This window comes from Trachinotus anak, unplaced genomic scaffold (assembly GCF_046630095.1).
Source record: "Trachinotus anak isolate AG129_WGS33_773 ecotype Australia unplaced genomic scaffold, CSIRO_AGI_Tana_v1 ptg000011l, whole genome shotgun sequence".
In the NCBI taxonomy this organism is placed as follows: Eukaryota; Metazoa; Chordata; class Actinopteri; order Carangiformes; family Carangidae; genus Trachinotus; species Trachinotus anak.
Window position 1 is genome coordinate 14,625,322 of NW_027273862.1, and position 19,491 is coordinate 14,644,812.

Below are 19,491 nucleotides of genomic sequence, written 5' to 3' on the forward strand. Positions count from 1 at the left end.
CACACACATTCATATAGCACATATCTATCACACACACTCATATACTGATATTTGCACTGGATATTTTGCCCAAGGACACTTCCACATGCAGACCATGAGGAGTTGGAGATTGAACCAGCAACTTTCCCGTTACTGGATGACCCGCTCTACCTCCTGAGCCACAGCTGCCCCATGAAAACCATATTAACCATATTGACTGAAAGTACATAATATTTAAATCAATTTAGGCAAAATTTAGAAACCATTTGTCATACTCTTGCACTGGATATAACTTCATGGACAGCAGCAGACTACTGAAAAATTCCAGCCAATTCTCTGTTCTGTTTTATTGGGTGGCATAAGCCACAAATAATCAAAAACTGGCGAGTCAACTCAAACTGAAATGTGAAAATCAGTGTCAAACACAGCAAGAGTAAGGCAGCACAACAAAGCAGGAAACAGCAGACATGCTGCAGTAATGATAAGATTTATTTGTTTTTTTTAAATTTTTGTTGTTTTGCTTCCAAATATGTATTTTCTTTACCTTATTCCCTGAATTTTGAGGAATTTGTCTGTATGTTTGTTTGTTTTCTTCAATGTTTGTTTTAATCGATGATTTTAATAAGAGCTATATAAATAAACATAACTATTATTATTATTATTATTACACAAGAATAAAAAACATGGCCTGGTAAGTGACTATTTATTAAGTATTTCTTTTTAGATAAGACCAAAGAACAAATTCCAGCATTGGGATAGCCTGGATTTAGTAAATGCTCAAATTAGCAGAAGACCAGGCTAAAATTCAATTGTGTTCATGGAAAAAAACTGAATTAATCATGAAGGCTATAGAATGAGAGGTCAACTGAGGATCCATCCATTCACTGACTGAATGCATGCATGACTGGTCAAAGGAGAAGCATGTTATCAGTCCCAAAAGAATCTCACTAAGATTTGCTTGTGATCATCTGCCCAATCAGGGACAGCTTCATTTGCAACAACATTTCCTAAAGCACTGTGATGCAGTTCATGCATCACTTTTAGTAGTTGTCAAATAATTAATGTTTCATCTTCTTGTTTACCCTAATGTGTTTGCTTCCATATTTGGAACTTTTTTTTAGCAAATTATTAGGTAGGAAGTCACAGAAGTCTGAGGGGAGAATACAGTTATTTAAAAAAGAGCTTCACATACATTGATTTTTACTTGATTTTCTTCACGTAACAATATACAGCACGCTATTGGGCAAAAGTTTTAGAACACCCCCTTTTCCATTTTTTATTGAAAATTCAGCAGTTCAAGTCCCACAAATAAATGGCACAAAGGTAAATGGTAAACTGCCTAAGGTAGAAAGTTTAGTTCACTAAAAACTGAAAAATCATGGAACTCGAATAGAAAACAGGTCTTTTATAGGGATTCACTTACAGCTTTGCTGCAGCAATGGAAGTAAATTAAGTTAGTGCCCAACTATAGTTGGTGACTTACAACCCTCTGTCTGTACAAACATACTGTTTCACTACACCCCCTGATGCATTATTAGGACAATACTGTACAGCAGGAAGTAGTATTGTATATTGTTGTCAGAATGGTGAGAAAAGGGGATTTAAAAAAGGAAGACAGACTGGTTGGTCAGTGGTTCATCCCACAGCAAGATAATGAGCAATAACATTAGAAGAAAAGAATAAGACGGTGTCTTCAAATGATGGAAGAGCAGCACAGTCTCCGGACTTAAACCCCATGGAGCTGGTTTGGATGAACTGTACAGAAGGTGAAAGTAAACTACAAGTACAACATACTTGTGGGAACGTCTGCAATAGTGTCGGGACAAACTTTTCAAACAATCTTTAATCTCCATTGTAGAAAGGATGTCACGAGTGTGTTCAGCTACGGGTTATGGTAGCTATGGGTTAAACATTTAGATTAAATTTGGGATATAAGATTCCTTGATTCCTTTAAAAAAATCCTATTTATTCTATGCTTTAAATTCAGAAACACTAAGACACTGCACTATGTAAATTTCAGCAATAACTGGAAAAATAGAGGTGTTCTAAAACTTTTGACCAATATATATGTATTCCTTTTTTTTTTTTACACATTAGAGTAAAGTCTGTACAAGGTGATTATGGTTACAGCATTTCAAGCAAGTTTCTTTCTATGAAATAAAGATGGTTAAAGATAGACAGGAAGCGGATTGACTTTACTGAATACTCTTTTGTAAAAACAAATTTATCAGATTAAAAAATGCTTGGCTCCAAATTAAACCATTAAATTTTTCCATATTCAAGTAAAGCAAAAATGTGTTTAACATTAATAAGCCTTCAAATTTCACCCCTGCAGCAGAAGTCATTTTCAATGATGCATTTTAAGACAGGACCTTGTCTGCTTAAGTCAATGAGAATACAAACTTTCTCTCTGATACTGTAGCAAAAAAAGTGCTGCCAGGCAAAACTAACATTGTCACCTTTAGTGACATGACAAGTTCAACTAACCAATGTGTTTTCTGACTCTGAAGGTTCCCCAAGATCACAACTGACTGAATTACCCCTGAGTAATTTTCTCTTTTGTTTTATCGATGCCACTAAGGCGGAGAAGTGGACAAGCTCCAGACACCAAGTCATCTGTTTCTTTCACTTCAGTTGTCTGAAATTGTGACAATCCCTTAACCATTTGTTATTAATTCTTATAAACATCATTAAACAGTTTCATTTTTCTTAATGACATCCATTTTTGAAAGTTTCTTTGTCTACTTGGTTCCTCTTCATGCTCCTCAACACTCAACACAATTATTGCACCTCGTCTCTCTCTTCTCAGTCCCATTCCTCCTCATCTCTGTAGGGGTTGTCCTCTCTTGGTGGCTCTTGAAACCTGATGTTTGCCAGCATGTCCCTCATTGCAACCATAAGACGATTCACTTCCTGGTTCAGCTCCTGACCAGCACGCGCCACTTCCATTTCATCCTCCTGCCTCGGTCCACCCTTTACAAGAAAAGAGACGTAAATTAATATAAACATGCTTAGAGTTTAAATCATTTCACTGTTGGCATTTGGCTTTCTGAAAGGAACCATTATTCTGTTTTCTCATCCTTGACATGGAATTCATTGTTAGCGTTTCACTCATTTTCTGACATTGCTATGGCACATCATTGGCATATCTGATCATTTTATTACATTTTATTATTTGTTAAATGTATTTTAATAAAATCCTGCAATAGTTATCACTGGTTCAACAGTCTCACCTCAGTGGAACCACTTGATGATGTTGAAAGAAAGGATTTGTCGTACAGATTTTTGTACTGATTTTTGCTTTTTTGGAAAATTATTTGGTAAGTTATTAAGACCAATGATCAAACACAAATAACAACACATCGATACCAGGGCTTGTGTTATATAACATTATGTTCTTTTCATACATGTAACTTTAACAGTAAAGACGATATATCCCCCATTGTCTTAACCATATTTGTTTTATCCATGATGTATCTCTTCCTCTCCATAAGTGGATAACACGATCAGGATGGATGGAACTGTCTGGATGGAAACATGCCTTGGGCCCATCTGTTAACATTAAACATGTATAGCTGATCTACAAGATGTTCTGTGTGTGGGTGTACCTGATACTGTGTATGTATATAATATACATATCACAGACATGTCAAATAGGAAACTTTCAAATTATGGCAAGCTTGTTTTAGTAGAAGAATATAATAAACCAGGGCAAAATGGGTTCAGTATATTTGCTTCAATCAGCCCATTCAACCAATACCACTTACATACAGGAAATGCCCATATGATGTGAACTACATTGCTGTTTTTTGTTGCTACCGCTGAGGTATTCTGAAGTCAGAAATTTTTTATCTTTTACGACACATTAAATTCATTATCTGACACCATCCCATTTGGATTACAATAAAGTACATGTACTTATCAACTGAGATTACAATATTAAGATGCATCTATATACAGTCTTTAGCATGATGATGATTTGACATGATAAAGCCTCCCTAGTCAAACAGCTCTGCTGTTGTGAGTAACAGCTTCTGCTTGAAGAGTGGTGCATGCTTTCGACAGACAGACAGACAGACAGACAGACAGACAGACAGGTTAAGGCAAGAGAAAGATTAGATCAGTTGACTGTTGAAAGGAGATAAGAGGAGTTTACGTTGTTGAAGTCACACACTTGTATACTACAGTGGTCACCCCACAACAACTCCAGATAATTTCTATTTTCTATATCTAATGAAATCCTCTTTCAGATAATGGTATATATCAAATCAAATCTTTGTCAAATAACAACATTATTATTGTTAGGTGCAGTGCTACTGTACAGTGCTGTACTCCGCTAAGATGCTCTGAGAACTGATATGTTTACATTAAAAGGCCACAATACTTGGACTGAAATGAATGAAATGAAATGATCATTCAACATTTCACTGTCCTTCTCGACAGCAACATGTGTTTGTCACCATATGGTCTCTGAGTAAATTTGTCACACAACCTCGGCCAAACTCCAGTCTATTCTGTGGGGGTGAGCAAATAATGTGGAGTAAATGAGTGGAAAGAGCAAACAGTCATTTGGTGCTGAGGACAGCATGGACCAAGAATGACTCAAGAATTGTTGCAGTTTAATTTATGTAATACCAACCACAAAAGGAATAAATTGCTGACATTTAAAATAATTATGACACTGGTTAATCTAGTGATTTTTCTACAATTTAAAATAAGTTTGTTTGTTTGAAGTCAACTGGACTGACTGGGTAGGCATTTTCAAAGTAAAATCCACTACTATGACAAAAAGATCTCAAATAATCAACTTCTTCCAAATATGCACTCTCAATACAAAGTACTTTAAAATCTCCTAAGCACTTGATATGAGTCCATGAGACAGAAGTGGACACAGATAAACCACAGATTCTGTGTCTTTTTTTCCACTTAAAAAAAATATTTCTCTGCAATTCTGGCTGCGGGACTGTCTGACTAACACATTCTAAAGACAGAGGTTGCAATCAAGATTGATAAAATGTGCCATAATAATTAGGGGAAAGTAAACTCTGTAACTTAGCCCTATAAATTAATATAAGTATCTAACTTCACTATTAGAGAGGAGACAGCCAAGCCAAGGCAACAAACAACTTTGCACTCATGAATGTTGTTATTGTTTTGTTCCTCTATGACACAGTTAGAAATCATGGACAGAATTAACTGTAACAAGGTCATATGCCTTCTTTGATAATTTTCAGTTGTCATCCCCTTAGGGTAACCATGAGTCTTTGGAGGAAATATTTCATCAGTCAAGGATGTGTGATTAAGATTTTTCCCAGATGTTCCACCAGTTCAGATGTTTTGACCAGCCCTGGAGGTTCCTGCTACTTAATGGGTCTATCTGCGTGGTGTATTAGTAATCGATAAACAGGAAAGCCAACCGTCAGCTGTGCTCCTTCAGTGACAGTAAGCTCTACAAAAACATACTCTCATGACATCTCGCAGGCAATCAGAGCACCATAAAGAGAATGTATTACTTCTGCAGTTGACACCCTTTGAAGCAGGTCAGTTCATCGTGAATTATTCACAGACTCTGCGAACTCACACAATTTGTTAGAGACAAATTAATTTTATCTGAATGTAGGGCTTACAGCTATTAATCACATGACGTCCCCACATGCACACCATGGGCTCATTCATGTCCAAAAACATTTTTCTATTGTTCCATAGCGGCAGCACTGTGATTTGGCTTTAGATCACCAACGTTGATTCTTCAGCTTGAGAGGAGACTTTCTAAAATTCATGACTAAGATGTACAGCATAATATACATACCATATATGAACTCACGTTTTAGGGTGCACAAGTTTAGGGGAACGGGGGGAACAAGTTTATTCATGGAAGATATCTGTAATGTGTGTCTTTCATAAGACTAACTACCAACTCCAGATTTTAATTTGCATTAAACGAACCGTGCTGTTTTAAATACTATATAGTGATTTTAGTTTGTACACATTAATGACAATTCCTCTATGCATGCAAAAGTTAGACACAGAGGTCCACAAGGTTCTGTACCTTGACCAATTCTCTTCACCTCATATATGCTTCCTTTAGGTACAACACTCCAGAAACATTTGGATAATTTCAAACAACATTGTTTTTATCAATGAAGCCAGAACTTCAAACCTTGAGGACATAAAAACCTGTTTTCTGCTGTTAAACTCAGACAAAACTGAAGTTATTGTACATGGTGCTTGACCCATCAGAAATACATTATCTAAATATATAGTTACTCTGGATGGCATTGCCCTGACCTTCTGCACCACCATATGACATCTCCTTGATCACGGTATGTCCTTTAACTCCCACAACAAACTTCAAGGACTGCCTGTATTCAGCTATGTAACATTCAGGCACCTCCTCTCTCAAAAAGATCCACAAAAACTAGTCCATGCATTTTTTAACTACAACAATTATTGCAATTCCTTATTAACAGGCTGCCTCAACAAATCTCTAAAGATTCTTCAGCTGACCCAGAATGGTGCAGCACCAGACTGACAAGAACTAGGAAATAATATCCTATTTCTCCCGTGTTAGCTTCTCTGCATTCGCCCCCTGTAAAATCCAGAATAGAGTTTAAAATCTTTCTCCTCACCTACAAAGCCCTTAATGGTCCGGCATTCAGAGCTAATCATAGTAGTAATAATAAGATATGAAAAAATTATATAATTCATTAAATAAAATAAAATAAATAAATGGATAGACAAAACAAAATGGCACTGATTTGTGGTTGGAAAGCAGTGATGTATGAGGTTGAACAGTGTAACTCTCTTTATAACTCTTAAGTAACTCTCTCTGCTGCTCTCTCTCTCTCAACCCAACCAGCCAAGGCTGATGGCTGCACACCCAGAGCCTGGTTCTGCTCAAGGTTTTCATACCACTGTCACCAATTGCTTGCTTGTGGGGGATTGCTGGGCCTCTGTAAATGCTCTGTGCCCAGAGATAACTTTTGCTATGATTTGGCTCTGTATAAATAAAATTGACTGACTCCTTTTGCCCCATGTACTATTAAAACCAATAATCAGTTCATTTTTCTAGACCTACCTGGCCTGATCCATGAAACTCACCTGAAGGTTGAAATTTGGCAGCAAAGACCGGAAAAACAGCGACAATGTACTTTCATTGGACGCACCAACATGCTGCCTATATGCAGACACACAAATGTACATCTCATTGAACTGCAAAGCAAATTAAGGATATAAAGCCTGTTTGATTGAAAACCACAATATTTGCATTTTCTTTGACTCTACAATGGAATGTATGGGTCCTCCATTACCTCTCTGGTCGTGTATATGATATCACTGAGTCCAGTGGAGGTAGAGGGTCAAAGCCCATCACAGGCTGAGTGGTCACTTCCTGAGAATATCAAACAAATAAGCCAGATTAGAGTCACTTCCTCAGGGGTGCATGAGTTCAGACACATGAAGACTCCAGCGGTGATGAGCATTTTATTATCACCATTTTACCATTTTAAAGCCAAATGTGGAACCACATCACCGGGCCAGGTTCCACGAGGTTTGCAGCTACAACCTCACTAGAGGCTTTGTGAAAATCTTCTGTATGGCGCATGTACGTGCACATGGGCATGTAACTGTCTTAATGTGTTAGTAATGGTTGTCTTTTGGTGTTCCTTTTGTTATTTTGCCCTGTGTGACTTTAATTTTGATTCAGAGACACAAAAATATGTGGGATCCAATCAATTCTCAATTAGACATAACATACACTTTGACAAAACTAACCTACTGCTACAACTTTTAGTTTCCAGTAGGACTATTTGCAGAATGATGCTCTCAAACCATGTGGTTAGTTATGGAAGACTTCATCTGTGAATTTTCAATGTGACATCACTGACATCTCAAATTAGATCCCAAGAAGACTTTGCTAGCGTGAAATCTGATTTATAAACCAGGGACCATCGCAGCATGCACTCATATAAACTGTATTAAGATGATCTCAGACTGGGACCTCAGAGTGAGACCACATGTTATGTGGTGAAATTATTAATTCATTATACTCATGTGCCTTGTGAAAATAATTGGAAAATCCTACACAATAAAACTGACAAAATATCTAATTTATTACAAGACAATAAATACTGAAATCATTAAAATCATATTGATGCTGATGCTGACAGACAGTCTCTACCGGTGAGTGAATTGAGGACATTGCAGATACAGTGAATTGCGTTGAAGTGTTGTTGCTGATCATTTCTTACTAGAGGCAGACTTGAGGTGGCCTCCTTGATCTCAGAGAGGAGAACGTGGCGATGGATGTTCCTCGGTGCACTCTGATACCTCTGCTTTCTCCTAGGACAGAGTGATGAAGGTGGAGCTTTGAGAACAATTATCTCAACGATGAAGGCATTTGAAGCACAGTGGTAACTCCCAGTTCACTGGGTAACAAATTATTTATTTCTTAAGCCACTTAAACTTTTTCCAATGCATAATTTCTTTACACTTTCGGACGTTTATTGCACATTTATTATACTATTTTTTGCTTGCTCTAGTGTGTAATGTCATTAATGAATGTCTCTATCGCTGAAAAAACAAAGCATGGAAATGTAAATAGATCATTGAGATCTAACTTGTTTTGGCAATCCTCCAATAAAGGGTCTTTGGCATCAACTCGACGCAGCACTTCCGTCACAGACTCTTCCAACCAAAGCATTACTGCTGCCTCCCTCCACACATTGTAAGTCCTTCCCACATACAGAGCTGTCAGTTCAGCCAGAGCTGGGGGCTGCCTAGAAACAGAGAGGACAGGGTTACTTTTTAAACACAGGGTTGAAGAGGTGGAGACAAACAGAAAAGAAAAACAGATGCAAAATAAGGTTAAATATAAAGGCCATTACAAGATTTATAGCAATAATACAATGTATTTGTTGTAGTTAAAGGCTAAACAATATTGGACGTTAAATGATAAATGACAGCATGATATAATAATATAAATTAATTTTCATGGCAATACATGCTGGATTAAGAAACGCCTGAGGAAACAAAGGAAGCATACATTACCCTATCTGACTCTTTGGGCCAAAGAAGGCATGTGAGGTGACTGTTGCATCTGGCTGCACAGTGCACAGATCCAGTAGAGGCATCAAGACTGCAGAAAATACATTTACAGCAACACAGGTAGGTAAATACAAATTTACAACTTGCTTGATGTGATTAGGAAGTTGGCAAGAAACCCCTACTATTATATAGAAATCAATTTAGCCGTAACATAAACAATGTGAAGAAATGAAGGGTAATTATTTCTAAATATTCATATGCTGGTGGTCACGTCCTTGCCGAACCTCCAGGGAACATGATGAGAGCATTCTGCAGCATCTGGTCAGCCTTGCGTCTCTGTTTGTCACTCTCTTCAGGATCCATGTCTTCCTGCTGACTGAGATGGAAATGGCAAAGCGCAGTGGAAAATGCAAAGTTTGGCAGCTGGGATAGATTTCGGTGCTCCTGAAACGCAACAACAAACCATTTCTGTATCAGACTGAAAAGTTGACTTTAAATTTCAGTTTAAAATCATATGTAAATACACACTTATGCACATGACAGCACTCTTTACCTCCCAGTCCTGATATAACTGAAGGAGAGACTGGTACTCTCTGGTACGCAGCATCAGGAAATCAATGAGCAGGAGCATGCAAAGTGGGTCAGAGTCTGGGTCCAAACTAATAAAAGAGTGACAAATTAAGATTATAGGCAAATGATTAATACAAGCAATTGGCCAAAAAACAGAAAGACCAAATATCTGAATCCAAGTGCAAGTCTCATCCCATGGTCCAGGGTGAAACAGAAAAACAAACTCTTAACCTCCTGGAAACATTGCTTGGCCCTTATTAGGCACTGTTGTTTAGCCGATATTCATCGCAATCTAATGTTTCCACTTTTGTGTGAAATGAATAACACATCAAAAACCACTGCAATTTGCCTTTAGTGTAAATTTTGAAGCCTGGGCCACTGAGAAAGAGAAGTAACCATGTGGCGCCTTTTCTCCAACTTGTCAGTCTGTTGTAGCACAACTGCTACTGACAATGACAGTGAAATGGTTTCCTTCAATGCCCAGCACAATATATTTAATACTAACTGAGCATGCATGATGATACACAATATAGTTTGTGTTCAAAAAAGGGAATAAAATTACAATTATTGATTCTTTTCTCCAAAACAGCAGATTGACAGTATCAATCATATCATACAGTAGAGGCACTTCTTCAAAGAGGGCTTTTTAAGATTTGTTCATTTATCAATCACATTGCTGTTTTAAGCAGTGATTTAATCACTACTGGTTGGAGGGGCCATCAGCATCTGGTCCTTACAAAAGGACCAGAACATAGTTGTCATGAAGCCAGGGAGCCAGAGTTTGATAAAAATCATTGATAAGCATTGATCATTATATGGACAGGCTGTAAAGTTCAAGCTATGGCAGACTGATGGTAGCAGTGTGTGGGAAAACAGCCCTCTTTGTGTGTATAAAGCCTTATGTGAAGTGATACTAGCACCACCATGACATGGGAAGTTTTATGTTGAAATGTAAGATTTAAACACTGAATGTCCCCAGATATCATTATTATATTATTATATGGTCATACACATTATCTTACATTTGTCTGTGTGTCCCTTTTATATAGCGTAATAAATACTGAAAAACATTAAAAAAAACCCACCACCATCAAAACAGCACATATTGGGAACTTGGAAGATCTTGCCTCAAACACATGTTCAGTAGCTTTTCACCTTCCAAATAATGTTAAGGGGTACATTGGTACATCAGTATCAGTATAGTCACAATCATCACCCAACAGACTAAATGTTACATTCTGACTTCCCCCTGTCCCTGAACTGGATAACCACTGGCAGAATATAAGCACAGTAGTTGAGCTAACAGTCTTTGCAGAATATCTAAGGTCTGATGACTGCTCCCGGTGGTTACTTTATTCATGGAAATAAGAGTTCTTTCTGTTTAGCTAGTACACCATGTGATCATATGTGATACTTTTCATTATGATGTCAAATAAAGAAACTAAAGACACAACAGAGAGAAAAGACTGTCTGAACTACCACCTTCCTTCTTTCTGTAGAAACAGAGCACTGGTCAGAGATAATAGAGTATGTAGGTTAGTCATAAAGAGAACAGGGATGTAATGACTGTAAGTGAGGTAAAAGCTTCGTTAATGATTGACCTTTAAATGGAGAAGCATATGGTTTTCTGTAATCTCATCTAAAAAAAAAATGTACTGTTTCCCTTTAACTCTATAACTTGTCTTTTCCAGAGCGTGAGCTTTTTCCTTTGTACCTCAGAATGAGTTTGCAGTACTCCAAAGCTGTCCGTGGACATCCTCTCTTCTCCAGGAACATCATGTGCTTATAAAGAGCAAGATAAAATGCCCTGCGAACAGAAATTATTGAATTGTTAAATTCCTTAAAACACAATTTAAGCTATGAACAATAATGTAAAGTTCAATTTCAACAAAAAGCAAAAATAGAGGAAAAAGGAGTAACCAACCTGTTTTCTGGTCTCAGATAATCAAGTCTGCTGGTGCCTGAGGTCAGGCTGAATAGAGGGTGACAAGCGCACTCAAAGCTGTACAAGGCCCTTTCTTTAAAAACAAACAAAAACAACCAAAAAAAGATAAGTAATTATAGTTTTTATTTATATCTACAACATCCAAAAATATATTCCTTTCACTGATGCAACAGCACACTGCACATTGCTTAATTTATGGAGAACAGTAGTAAACATATTATGTTGTTCTTACATATAACCACCTAACCAGCACGATTTTGCAAACTAATAAGAGCAGAACTTACTTATCTGTATTCTCTTTAAGTGCAACTTCTTTGCTGGTTATTAAATTAACCAGCAAAGAAGACAAATGCCCCTTGTTAATTTATCCCTCTGGTCTTCTGCATAAACTATTTTGGCTATCCAGTTGCGGAAAGGGCCTGTGATAATAAATCTAGTATTGTGCTTTGCACGAAGCATGAACTTGTTAACAACGGCTGTTTTGTTGACTTACAGTTTACAAAAGTACTTCACCACTAAAATAACCACGATTATTCAACCATATAATCTGACAAAAATTTGGAATCATCAGTGAATGACAGTACTTTTTGCAGCTCATATCACTATCTTGAGACAATCTAACAAGTAAACACTTAACTAACAATACACTGACCAAACTAACATCCAACAATGCCCACAGTACCAAAGTTCATAGAAGCAACATCTGAGAACTTTCATATATAATATATAACTGAGGAATTTGATTTGGTTGCCATTACATTATTGCTATCAGCTAACAAGAAAATATGTAAACAACACCATCAACAACATTACTACAGTAAGAGATTTGGTACTTGATATTTATGTGATATTTTGGATGATGATGTGTAGTTCAATAAATTTAATACCGCTATAATTAAAATGCATTAATGATAGGATTCTACTGTAACATAAAAATGCGTAAAACTGTAAGGGCAAAGAGACTGAAAAGCTTAGAGAAAAGAGATTGAAATTAGGTGATGAATTATTAATCTAAATGTACAGAAAATGCCTGGTCCTCTTGGCTATGATGAAAAACAGACTTCGGCTTAAAAACCATAATCATGTCTGCGTAGGGGCTGTGTTATTTCACGTCTATGCCAAAATACAGTGTCCATGAAAAGCATAAAAGAAAGAGCTTGCGTATCAAACTGTCTACAATGACAAATCCACATGTGCAACTCCGAAGTTCAATAAATTTGATATTGATGTTGTACACCATCTAAGCCTCTTTCTGAGCCAGGAAAAACTTCCTCTTCAGCTGATTCTGTTAAAGTATAGTCAGGCCAAATTGATAAACAATGCTTATCAGTTTGGGGAATAGGCACATTTTCAGTTTTGTCTTTGGTTTGTAATCTATGGAAGGAGCTCATGATCCTCACCGATGAGATCCCTGGCCATCTCCTGATCCTCCTGTATGCGGCAGACATCAGACAGCTGGAGCAAGGAGTCAATGTGGTAAGGGTTGAGCTGTAGCAAGGCCTGGAGGAAAAATGGGAGACAATGTTGAAACTGAAAGGGATGGACAGACAAAAAGTCAAAATAGAGAAAATGCTTTCAACAGAAGAAGGCTGATTAAAAATAGAAAACATGGATCAAGTCTTAATAAAATGGATACACTGTACACTATCTATGCAAGATTGTAAATTTGTCAATACATTTTCTCACACACGCAGACAACCTGGGTTTTAACTATTATATAATACACAGGCATGTATCAGTGTGCATGCAGAAAACACAAGAGTCCTAATGCAACAAATTAGGCAACACAATCCACCAAGTACAGATGCATGTTGATGATATGGTCATTGGGTCTAAATATTTTGTTTCTGTCATAGTTTAAATACAGTATATTCAGATTTCTTCATTGTGGCATCCAAAACTAGCATGAGCCCCGTAACTAAATCCAAACATGAAATAATTTATTTTGCTCAATTAATAGAAGAACTACAAGGGTCAACATCTAACTTCACCACACTAGAGAGGATGGCAACAGAACTTTAAGCTTGAATTCAGCTGCAGTGCTGCTTGGGATATTTTGAGTACAGTTGTCAGTTGAGCAGAGGGTGAACTTATTTACCACAATGTTGTTGGGATCCATCGATTCGACAGCATCCAGGAACTTGAACTGTACTTGTTGGTAATCCCGGCTGTGCTCAAAAGTGAAGTACTGAATGCCATCCTTTGACTGCAATAAAGTCATTGAGATTCCTGTGAAGACATCACGCAGAGTTAAGAATAAAGACACATAAAGAAAGACGCAATAAGGTAATAAAAGGTGAGGATACAGTCCAGACCTTGAGTTTCCCTGCTTAAGCGCATTCAAATTGAAACAAAATAATGGATACTATATTTAAGTGCCAAGTCTCAGTTTTAATTTGAGTAGGTTTAGAAAGAACAGTGTGTCAGATGTAGCTCTTCTGACACATACTGCCCAAAGTTTAGAGTTCAAAAGAAATTAGACAGATACAAATATTTTGCGAAAAATCCTTTGCAGTCCATGACTGTCTGAAGTCTTTGATCCATAGACATCAGAAGACACTTTATACTTTTCCTGGTGATGCTCTCCCAGGCCTTAACTGCAGCCTGCTACAGCTCTTGCCTTTAGTCTGGTCTTCAGCAAATGGAGTGCTCCTTAATCAGACTGAGATCACGTGATTGACTCAGCTAGTCGAGGATATTTCACCTCTTCACCCTGAAAAGCTCTAGATTACAAGCCATTCTTCTTTTTCTCCACACTATCCTCTTTCCATCATTTTGATAGAGGTTGATTTTTGTTTTATCAGTCCAGAAATCTTTGCTCCACCACTCTAATGGTTTCTTTTTGTACAATTTTGGCAACTGCAGCCTGGACATTCTGTTTTTGAGGTTAAATTCAGGTTTGCATTGTGTGGTAAATCCTGAGGTTATGCTCATGAAGCCTTCTCTTAATCGTTGACAAGGAGACATGTCTGCCTACATCTGGAGGGCATTCTTGCCTTGCTGTGCAGAAAAAAAGGAGTTCTTCTTCACCTTGTAAATGATTTTACACTCATCCACAAGATTTGTGCTCCGTGGTGTGCCAAGTCATTTGCCTTTTTCTGGTTTTCCTATGAATGCTTGCTTTTTTTAAAGAATGTAACTAACTGGTGATTATGGCCAACCAATTACCTTTGCTATCTTTCTGATAGATTTCATTGAGTTTCAATATCATCTTCTTTACTTGGAAGGTCCCTTCTTTTCCCTTCAAGCTGAGAGACAACTCCCCCTCAATCTAAATGGCAACTCTCAATCAATTTTGAGAAAGCGTGTGAGCTCTTTTATGCATGAACTAACACTGAAGCAACACACACTGCAGCTGCTCGAGAAACATTTAGTAGCCAAGTGTCCAATTACCTTTGAACCCTTAAACTTGGACAATTATTTGTGTAAAGAGGTAAACAAAAAAAAAACAATCATGATTTATTTCATATTACAGACAGTGATTATTTGTTTCCTGTTTGCATTTTGTGCATACCAACACTTGTTGACTGGACTAAATCAGTAAACAGTAAACAATGGCTTCTCATGGTATGCCATGGTTGACTGATTTACACAGCGCGTTTGATAACAAGACATGCAAGACAACCTATATTTGTTTGCTACTTCAATAGCTACCTAAGTTGACCTTTGTGGTACAAATCAAATTCAAACCTAGCATGAATGACTAAGAGAAAAATTACACAATACATCAATAGTGACTTTCAGTAAAGACAGTCTTTATGATGACATCAGTATAACAAAAGCAAACATAAATCTGAGAATATTTATTGTTACTAAGGTCGTTTAAGGCTCTCACCATTAAAAAACCATTGTTTATGCTTTCTTTGGTCTATGAGATGCAGAAGCCTCTATACATGCTTAGGGATGTTTAGGTTCTTATCAGTTTGAATTATGTATTATATAAACAGAATATATAAAGTATACTATGTTCCTATCATTTGCTGGATGAAAGGCTAAACACTGATATGATAATTTAATGTCACTAAATATGCCAATTAAATTTCAGTTTGCATAGAAAGTGGCCTGCAAAGGGATAGTCATCATTACTTATTGTGTGTGCATTTGTGTGTGTGTATAAATCTTAGACCATTAGGCCGCCACAAAGCCCAAAGAGTTTTCATTATTAAACAACATATCAATGGAAAAGCAGGAGTCAAGTGCGGTTAAACTAATTATTATTGACAAGGAATACAAGTAATTATATCAACAAAGGACAATCGTTGCAACTGAAAGACACTCCATTTCAGTCTGAAATTAAACATTCACAAAAGGTGTAAGGTATAATTTAGATGATGAAAAAACCTACCTGGGCGGCTGAAGCGAGGCCAGCTGTCTTTGGGACTGGTCATCCAGGTGCTACGGTGAAACTGTCTGTTTCTATGTCGGGGTCTGTCAAAAGAAAAAAAATAAATAAATAAATAAATAAGACATGGATATACTGTATATATACAGAGGACCCAAGCCACCTAATTCCAAGCAATCTCATCAAATGTTTCCTTTTCTTTTTACCTTTGATCTCCGAGAACAGCTCGAGCCCCAAAATATCTCTTCAGCTCCGTCTCTGGGTTGAGATTCCTAATGAATTAACACAGAAAATAATGGGCTAATTGACAATATGGACCAGTTAAGTCCAAGGAAAAGACAGGGCCTATTTGATTTAGATGTTATAGACATGTGAGTCGATGTCTGCTCTACAATGCAAATGCAAACAAACCAAAACATATTTCTGAAATTATTTTCTTATGATTTTTCAAGAGGCAATACTGACAAGTTAACTTGTAACCATACTGAACAAATAGTAAACATATGCTTGCTCACTTAATTAAATAATCATTACGAGTGAGGGCTCCCATCCAAGCCTCACAGTTTGTGGAAATGGAAACACTTTTTCTGCCTGTTTTGATGTTCTAAAAGTCGATTTTTAAATGTTTGACTGTCTCCTCTGTCAATGTCAATACTCCACCAGTGATATGATGGCTGAGCAGCGTTTTCACATTTAACTGAGACCATCCAACTTACCAATATGTGAAAAAAAAACACATGCTTTCAACACAGATGATTTGCCTTTGATGGATAATGGTCTGCATTACCATCACTATTTGGTGTTTGATCAGCTGTGCAATATATTTCAACTTATTTTAACATTTTGTGATTCTGTGTTGATTCACTATATCACATCACCTGAGATTAACAGTTTCCAAACGGTTTGGAGACATGACATCACATGGTGTCAAGCACCACCCCATGGTGGCAATGAGGAATCACAGAAATTTATATTATAGCAAGTAAGACTACTGACTGGACCAATAATCAAGTCATGTCATCAGTGTGCTGGTCAAGAGACATTTTTGTCTACATGAGAGATTCTGGTCTTCTCACCTGTGCTCTACTTGTAGCACAGATCGTCTGTCAAAGCCTCCACAATCTTCATTTTGCAAACTCAGACCATTGGGCTGCTCCAAGTTCTCCAGCAATAAATCAATGTTATCATCTGGTACAGCCCTCTAAAAAAACCCCCCAAAAACACAGACAGAGGTCATAACAAAACACAAGAAACAATGAAATAGAACAGTGCCAACAGCAGCTGAAGTTTTGTATATTGTGTGATTAATGATTGCAAGACACTGTTCTATTGATGTTGCCCATACAATTATTTTATTATTATATGTAATAGATTCTAAAAAAAGTGTTACTAATTAAGTGTTCATTAATTCTATGAATATAGGGTGCATTATCATTTACATTTTACAGCCATCTTGCCAAAGCAGACACCAAATCCCCTCTTACAAATGTACCTGTCCATCCTCTGACATCACTTTTGTCTTTTTCTTTTTCTTCTTCTTTTTAGCTCCATCTCCAGACAAAGACTGTTAAAGAAAAGAGAGATGACCATTCGATATATGCAAAGATGCACATATAGATCAATAAAATATTTAAGTCAAATCAGAGGATCATACAAAGACCCCTTTCTCACTTTGCTTTATCTTTACCTTAGTAGACGTTTCCTGGCACTTTTGATCTGGTTTGTCCATAGCTCTGTTGTCATTCTTTTCCACGCTTCCTTTTTTATTCCGATCTGGTTTCTCTGCCTCTTCATCAGGTGAGATTTTCTCTGCCTCATTGTCTACATCACATATCTAGTAAAAATGTAAAATTGGCATTAATGTGTGTTAGGAAAAGCAGTGCCAGATGTGAGTAAATCCCCATAGCTAGATAGATCACTGATAATAACTTTACCCAACATCAAGACAGCCTGAAGATATGTCATGGTTACAATAAATCCAATACAAACCATTACACATGGGCAAGGACTCTCCTAAGCTGGAGATGGAGGGATAAATTGGATCCTGTGTACATTTTTATTAGCTATATGTCTCTATTTGGTGATATAATTTAAAGGCTAATAAACATGTCTGTTGTACAGTGTTTTCTTTCAGCTGGCGCCGTGGACTATATCCCAATGATTTCCCTAAGTCATAGACAAAGTGATGACAGACTTTAACCTATAATATAATATATGTGCGTTAAAAGCAGGGTTAAATGAGGTGAGACATGAGCCAACGCCACACGGCTAGCCTGCGTTAGCACCGGTTATTACCGGAGAGCTCGCAGTACACAGGTCTAAGTAGCGAACTGCTGGTTGTATTATTGCACCGTCACCTTACCAGCTCATAAAGGTTGCTGAAGTTTTTCTGAGCTTTGTTTTTCTTTGCCTTTCGGCTGTTGTCTTTCCTGTCTGGTGGGTCAGAAACATTAGCCACGTCCAGCTGCTCCTCGTCAGCCTCAGCCAGCTCCTCCGGGCTGTCACCCAAAGTTAGATTCCCGAGGTCCAAGGCCTCCTGGCCCCGCTGTTTGCCCCGAAGCCTTCGCAGAGCCCGGGTAGACATTGTCCACTACTCACGGGACACATACACTTTACTATTTGTGATTAAATTGGTTTTTAATTAGGTGACAGCCACAGAAGACCAATAAAATGACGGTCTGTCCCATTGGTTTCTATATTTTCTTCTTCTACTAATTCTTTTTCTTCTTCAACGTCTTCTTCTTCTACTCGTTTTAACGCCTCTGGGTGTATTACTGCCCTCCACAGGATGGATGGCAAACTGATAAAAATGTCTATATCGCTCAGTGTTAAGGAAACTGGCTGATCCACACAACATAACTCTTTTACCAAGTTTGGTGCAAATCGGTTCAGTGTTTTTTTTCTGCTGACAGATAAATAGACACGAGTGAAGTTCCTTTTACTGTATTTTTGCAACAATAAATGCAACTATTTGCAGCAATTTTCTCTCTAAGGTTAAATATTAAATTAACTATTAAATATCAATAAAACAGTCAATATCCAAAACCAGAAGAGGAAGGGTAATTTATACATAAAGAAGCTAGACAGAGTGTCAGAGAACAAAGAGTTAAAAAAAAAAAAAAAAAACGTGTCCCACCCAGTCTCTGTCTTGTTAATTTAGTCATCTCAGTCAGTGTATAGTTCTCTCATGGAGCAGGAGGTGGCAGAAGTACCTTGAGTAAAACTGCCTGAACAAGACAGGCAAGTTTTCAGTCACTGTTTATTGTATTTGTTATTGGAAAAAAAAATAATAATAATTAAAAGGACTATAAATTGTTGTGTCTCAGCCCCATGAACCAAAGTAAGGAAGTGCCATTGTTAGAGTCTCTAGCTGCTTAACAGGTCAGCTATGATCATCCAAAAAAAGCCCTGAGACATGAGGCAAGATCTGATACCAAAGCACAGAACTTGTCTGACAACTAGCAGTTAAGGCAAATGTTTTAATTGTACATTCTTTCCATCGTAAGCCAACAATAGATGGCAATGTGACAAACAATGCCACAATGATGAACAGCATCTCAAGAAACACTTGAGATGAGAAGGGGAAATTCTGGTGTTTTGAAATTCAGTG

At 37.3% G+C, this 19,491-nt stretch overlaps 1 protein-coding gene across 1 annotated transcript; it reads right to left on the minus strand.

Annotated features, from left to right (window-relative positions):
• Window positions 1-1,128: 1,128 nt before the first annotated feature.
• tcf25 (TCF25 ribosome quality control complex subunit) lies at window positions 1,129-18,645 on the minus strand. Its single transcript, XM_071488261.1, has 18 exons — window positions 18,244-18,645; window positions 17,569-17,715; window positions 17,374-17,445; window positions 16,958-17,082; window positions 16,088-16,153; window positions 15,885-15,967; window positions 13,638-13,768; window positions 12,940-13,039; window positions 11,519-11,612; window positions 11,309-11,401; window positions 9,578-9,683; window positions 9,309-9,468; window positions 9,028-9,115; window positions 8,598-8,756; window positions 8,229-8,319; window positions 7,290-7,369; window positions 7,081-7,156; window positions 1,129-2,952 (listed from the first exon to the last, which is right to left on the minus strand). Exons 1-18 carry the CDS (start codon window positions 18,463-18,465, stop codon window positions 2,785-2,787), a joined length of 2,061 nt encoding a protein of 686 aa, XP_071344362.1. The 5' UTR covers window positions 18,466-18,645; the 3' UTR covers window positions 1,129-2,784.
• Window positions 18,646-19,491: the final 846 nt, after the last annotated feature.